General features: G+C 47.6%; 1 protein-coding gene across 1 annotated transcript; it reads left to right on the forward strand.

Annotated features, from left to right (window-relative positions):
- The first annotated feature begins 3,673 nt into the window (after nucleotides 1-3,673).
- On the forward strand, nucleotides 3,674-5,728 carry LOC142071029 (uncharacterized). Its single transcript, XM_075125321.1, has 2 exons — nucleotides 3,674-4,591; nucleotides 5,187-5,728. The coding sequence occupies exons 1-2, from the start codon at nucleotides 4,036-4,038 to the stop codon at nucleotides 5,726-5,728; spliced, it is 1,098 nt and encodes a 365-aa protein (XP_074981422.1). The 5' UTR covers nucleotides 3,674-4,035.
- The last annotated feature ends 914 nt before the right edge of the window (nucleotides 5,729-6,642 follow it).

The raw sequence follows: 6,642 nt of genomic DNA on the forward strand, positions 1-6,642 counted from the left end.
TTGTAATGGAGCCATATTATCAGGGACCCAGACAGGGGGTGGGGGTGGGGCTGCCCCTGGGTTGCCAGTTTTGGTTGGATATATTCCTGGAGATTTCATCACATGACATAATATTTAATTAAAGATTAATCTTTAATTCCTGGAGGGTTGGCAACCCTAGCCTGCCCCACCCTGATTCATCACAGAAGCCTATGACCCAGAGCGTCTTCCGTGATCTCTCCTGAGGTGAGTGGGGCTTGGGGTTATAGTGAATCCCCTGTTCACTCCAAATATGGACAACCACCACCCTGACAGAATGAGCTGGGGGAAACTCTGCAAGATGATCCTCCCTGCCTTACCTCCTCCTGTGGGTATTACTGTGGGAGAGGGTAATCCAGGCCTGTGTGTTTTGATGTTCCTCTTTACAGGAACAGGACAGCACTAGATTTATTCTTCATGCAAAAAGATCATTATATCTTTATTACCTGGGAATCATCAGATAAGACAAGGGGCTGTGGGAACACCTGCCCCATGGGTGGGATGGCAAAGGTGGTGAGCTCCAGAATCCATTTATGTTGACAGTCTCTCAAATCCAAGTGGCTTATTATCTGGAAAACATATGCCTATCAGCCACCGCAGGTATAAGCAATAAAGGTTCATATAGAAATGACCACCATCACTCCACTCTAGTCAGTGCCATTACACCATAATAAAATCAGTTTCAGAGATGAGTCTCAGGTCACATATGTAGTAGTGCTAGGCGCCCAGGATGTATTTGCTCACTCTGCATCCATTCGTACCAAAAAGAGGGGGTCAGCACATGCAGCTTATCTCTGCACACAAATCTATCCATAAAACATCTACACGAGGTGAAACCTCACAACAGACAGAGTGACTAAACTAGCTTCACCAACATTGTTCTGGTTTGTTTACTCTGTGGTTGGTTTGAAACATGCCCATGAACAGAGGTCAGTGACTAATTGGAAGTAAATAATTTAATTGAAGAATTTAGCCTCTTGCTGCTTGTTTGTCTGCAACCAGATCGCAATTTCCTTCAACACATTAATTATCCAAAATTAATCAATAGGCCCTAACCACTGGATTATGGGGTATGGGCTTTTCTCAATCTTTCCTGTTGATGCTATTATACTTTGTATTAAATAATTAAATATTAAGGGGGCTACATAAAGAATAACTCTACTGGCCAGTGGTTAGGGCACTGAACTGAGAGGTAGGAAATCCATGTTTGAGGGGAATTGAATTGGGGTCTCTCAGATCCAGGTGATCAACCTAATCACTGGGCTAAAGGTTACAAGGAAGTCTGCTGCCTCCTTCTGCTTCTAGCCATTTTGTGTGGAGTTAGGTGTGCCTTAAGCATGTCTACTGGCTCAGGCCCAAAGGCAAGATAGGTGGGGAATGTCTATCTCCTCCCAGTTAGAGGATCACGCTAGGGATGAGGCATGAGATAGGCATTTGGACACCTAGAGTGAGGCACCAGTGCATGTGCCCAGAGGCAGAAACTTAGGTGCCATAGGGACTTTTACAGCAAAAAGTTTGGTGCCAAGTGAGTTTAGGCATCTACAGGATTAGGCGGCAGGATGTAGGTGCCTAGGTCCCTTAGTGGATCTGGTTCTAAAATCCTTACTAAGCATCCAGTTAAGTGTATGAATTTCGGATGTGCTGAACACTCAAACTTCACATTGAAGACTATGGTAACTGTTGGTACTCACAAAAAGAAAAGGAGTACTTGTGGCACCTTAGAGACTAACCAATTTATTTGAGCATGAGCTTTCGTGAGCCACAGCTCACTTCATCAGATGTGTTTCCACGGTACACATCTGATGAAGTGAGCTGTGGCTCACGAAAGCTCATGCTCAAATAAATTGGTTAGTCTCTAAGGTGCCACAAGTACTCCTTTTCTTTTTGCGAATACAGACTAACACGGCTGTTCCTCTGAAACCTGTTGGTACTCAGTACCTCTGGGGAAAAAAATCTGCCTAAATATGGATTCACATGCCTGTGACATGTTGCCTTGAGACACAGAAACAACCCTGCTCCCCAAACATACCTTCTTTCATGACTGCCTCATCCCTGCTAACTCTCTCTAGTTCAGGGTTGACCTCTTAAGGGGACTTTTTTCTAGCATGGCTTTCTGGTGGTTAACTATTTAAATTTGGTAGAGACAAGCAGCTGTATTCCTAAGTGGTCATTTTACACCTGGCTGTTGCTTGCTGTACCTCCCTCTATTTCTGCTGGTAAGTACGGCTGCATCCTGTTACGCTATTCCCTAGATTTTCTTACTAGTGCACGCACAGCACTTTCCCACTGACCTCAGTGAGACCATTCATATGCTTCAAGTGAAGCATGGGCATGGCTGGGAACCAAGTGACTGTCCAAGGTCACACCAGGTCTGAGGCAGAGCTGGGAACTGAACCCTGGCTTCAGGAGTCCCAGGCCAGTGCATTAGCTACAAGAGTATTCTTATTGTTAGCCTAATAATTTTGCATGCATGTAGATATGTGATAGTAGCTGTGAATGGAAAGAGAATGGCAAACCCTGCTGAATCCAGGGACAGGGCTTTGTGTAGCAGCATGATTACAGTAGATATCCCACAATGGCTGATGGTTATGATAATAAGTTGCTCAAGTGTGGCTAAGAAAGGTTGTGTTAATATACATATTCCATGTAAAGGCAGAATACTGTTGGGTGACTTGCAGACTCCTTTGTGGTGGGTGAGTATAAACAGGCAGAATCCCTGAAATGATGTTGCAGGCATGAACTCAGTAACAGCAGAACATCGCTGTTATTACTGTAAGAGGGTGGCTCTCCTGCTTGTGCTGCTGACTTCAAGCCCTTTGCCTCCTCTCCCCATCCCCAAGCAGGAAGCATACCCCCTCACCTGACTTTCCTCTCAGGCTGACGACGTGGGCCAGTAGTCCTTCTCCTCTGGGAGTAGCCACCCCCATTAGGGGATCTCTGTTATGGTCACACACACACACACACACACACACACACACACACACACACACACACACAGAGCACAGTAACTTGGTTACAGTTCTAAGTTTAGGGTTTTTGAAAAAGGCAGCTGCCATGGTTACAGGGTGAGTGGTGCTTTAGACTTCCTTGGTATTCCAACTTGAATTCACCCCTCAGGTGACAGGCCTGGCTTCTTTCACCTCTCTAAAGGGTGGAGCCCTGCAGTTCAACTGTTCTTAGACCAGATCTCTGGGTTGCAGTCCCACTGTTTGATAACCACGGCACCTCTAGCAAGTCCATTTGGGCTTGGAGGTATTTTCTCTCTATCATAGCTTTGTTTCTTGTTTGCTCTTCCTAACAGTCCCTTTAGAATGATTTAAATCCATGCAGTCAGACACAATAATATCTAGTAGGTAAACTGAGGTACATAAATTCATTAGAAATACAGATATCCTCATTCTCCACAACTGTATCCTGCTATAGCTCTGAATGTGATGTACTGGTACATCATATTAACCTGCACCAGTGGTTCCTAAATTCACAGCTCAACCTATGAGGTTGAGTTAGAGCTTATGAGGACTCAGATGTTTGCCATAGCTAGTGATGGATCCACACCCACCATCCAGTATAATTATGTGAGCAAGAAGCCGTGCAATAATTGATGGATGACCATGCAGGTCATCAATGAATCTAGGCCCTGGTCTACACTAGGACTTTAGGTCGAATTTAGCAGCGTTAAATCGATGTAAACCTGCACCCGTCCACACAATGAAGCCCTTTATTTCGACTTAAAGGGCTCTTAAAATTGATTTCCTTACTCCACCCCTGACAAGTGGATTAGCGCTTAAATCGACGTTGCCGGCTCGAATTTGGGGTACTGTGGACACAATTTGATGGTATTGGCCTCCGGGAGCTATCCCAGAGTGCTCCATTGTGACCGCTCTGGACAGCACTCTCAACTCAGATGCACTGGCCAGGTAGACAGGAAAAGAACCGCGAACTTTTGAATCTCATTTCCTGTTTGGCCAGCGTGGCAAGCTGCAGGTGACCGTGCAGAGCTCATCAGCACAGGTGACCATGATGGAGTCCCAGAATCGCAAAAGAGCTCCAGCATGGACCGAACGGGAGGTACGGGATCTGATCGCTGTTTGGGGAGAGGAATCCGTGCTATCAGAACTCCGTTCCAGTTTTCGAAATGCCAAAACCTTTGTCAAAATCTCCCAGGGCATGAAGGACAGAGGCCATAACAGGGACCCGAAGCAGTGCCGCGTGAAACTGAAGGAGCTGAGGCAAGCCTACCAGAAAACCAGAGAGGCGAACGGCCGCTCCGGGTCAGAGCCCCAAACATGCCGCTTCTATGATGAGCTGCATGCCATTTTAGGGGGTTCAGCCACCACTACCCCAGCCGTGTTGTTTGACTCCTTCAATGGAGATGGAGGCAATACGGAAGCAGGTTTTGGGGACGAAGAAGATGATGATGATGATGAGGTTGTAGATAGCTCACAGCAAGCAAGCGGAGAAACCGGTTTTCCCGACAGCCAGGAACTGTTTCTCACCCTGGACCTGGAGCCAGTACCCCCCGAACCCACCCAAGGCTGCCTCCTGGACCCAGCAGGCGGAGAAGGGACCTCTGGTGAGTGTACCTTTTAAAATACTATACATGGTTTAAAAGCAAGCATGTGAAAGGATTACTTTGCCCTGGCATTTGCGGTTCTCCTAGATGTAGTCCTAAAGCCTTTGCAAAAGGTTTCTGGGGAGGGCAGCCTTATTGCGTCCTTCATGGTAGGACACTTTACCACTCCAGGCCAGTAACACGTACTCGGGAATCATTGTAGAACAAAGCATTGCAGTGTATGTTTGCTGGCATTCAAACAACATCCGTTCTTTATCTCTCTGTGTTAGCCTCAGGAGAGTGAGATATAATTCATGGTCACCTGGTTGAAATAGAGTGCTTTTCTTCTGGGGACACTCAGGGGAGCCCATTCCTGCTGGGCTGTTTGCCTGTGGCTAAACAGAAATGTTCCCCGCTGTTAGCCACAGGGAGGGGGGAAGGTTGAGGGGGAAGGTTGTAGTCACGCGGTGGGGGGAGGCAAAATGCGACCTTGTAACGAAAGCACATGTGCTATGTATGTAATGTTAACAGCAAGGTTTACCCTGAAAGAGTGTAGCCACTGTTTTATAAAATGTGTCTTTTTAAATACCGCTGTCCCTTTTTTTTTCTCCACCAGCTGCATGTGTTTCAATGATCACAGGATCTTCTCCTTCCCAGAGGCTAGTGAAGCTTAGAAAGAAAAAAGAACGCACTCGCGATGAAATGTTCTCCGAGCTCATGCTGTCCTCCCACACTGACAGAGCACAGACGAATGCGTGGAGGCAAATAATGTCAGAGTGCAGGAAAGCACAAAATGACTGGGAGGAGAGGTGGCGGGCTGAAGAGAGTAAGTGGCGGGCTGAAGAGAGTAAGTGGCGGGCTGAAGACAGGGCTGAAGCTCAAATGTGGCGGCAGCATGATGAGAGGAGGCAGGATTCAATGCTGAGGCTGCTGCAGGACCAAACCAGTATGCTCCAGTGTATGGTTGAGCTGCAGCAAAGGCAGCTGGAGCACAGACTGCCACTGCAGCCCCTCTGTAACCAACCGCCCTCCTCCCCAAGTTCCATAGCCTCCACACCCAGACGCCCAAGAACGTGGTGGGGGGGCCTCCGGCCAACCAGCCACTCCACCACAGAGGATTGCCCCAAAAAAAGAAGGCTGTCATTCAATAAATTTTAAAGTTGTAACCTTTTAAAGTGCTGTGCTTAAAGTGCTGTGTGGCATTTTCCTTCCCTCCTCCACCACCCGTCCTGGGCTACCTTGGTAGTCATCCCCCTATTTGTGTGATGAATGAATAAAGAATGCATGAATGTGAAGCAACAATGACTTTATTGCCTCTGCAAGCGGTGATTGAAGGGAGGAGGGGCGGGTGGTTAGCTTACAGGGAAGTAGAGTGAACCAAGGGGCGGGGGGTTTCATCAAGGAGAAACAAACAGAACTTTCACACCGTAGCCTGGCCAGTCATGAAACTGGTTTTCAAAGCTTCTCTGATGCGTACCGCGCCCTCCTGTGCTCTTCTAACCGCCCTGGTGTCTGGCTGCGCGTAACCAGCAGCCAGGCGATTTGCCTCAACCTCCCACCCCACCATAAACGTCTCCCCCTTACTCTCACAGATATTGTGGAGCACACAGCAAGCAGTAATAACAGTGGGAATATTGGTTTCACTGAGGTCTAAGCGAGTCAGTAAACTGCGCCAGCGCGCCTTTAAACGTCCAAATGCACATTCTACCACCATTCTGCACTTGCTCAGCCTGTAGTTGAACAGCTCCTGACTACTGTCCAGGCTGCCTGTGTATGGCTTCATGAGCCATGGCATTAAGGGGTAGGCTGGGTCCCCAAGGATACATATAGGCATTTCAACATCCCCAACAGTTATTTTCTGGTCTGGGAATAAAGTCCCTTCCTGCAGCTTTTGAAACAGACCAGAGTTCCTGAAGATGCGAGCATCATGCACCTTTCCCGGCCATCCCACGTTGATGTTGGTGAAACGTCCCTTGTGATCCACCAGAGCTTGCAGCACTATCGAAAAGTACCCCTTGTGGTTTATGTATTCGGCGGCTTGGTGCTCCGGTGCCAAGATAGGGATATGGGTT

Source organism: Caretta caretta, chromosome 1 (genome assembly GCF_965140235.1).
Source record: "Caretta caretta isolate rCarCar2 chromosome 1, rCarCar1.hap1, whole genome shotgun sequence".
Taxonomy (NCBI): domain Eukaryota; kingdom Metazoa; phylum Chordata; order Testudines; family Cheloniidae; genus Caretta; species Caretta caretta.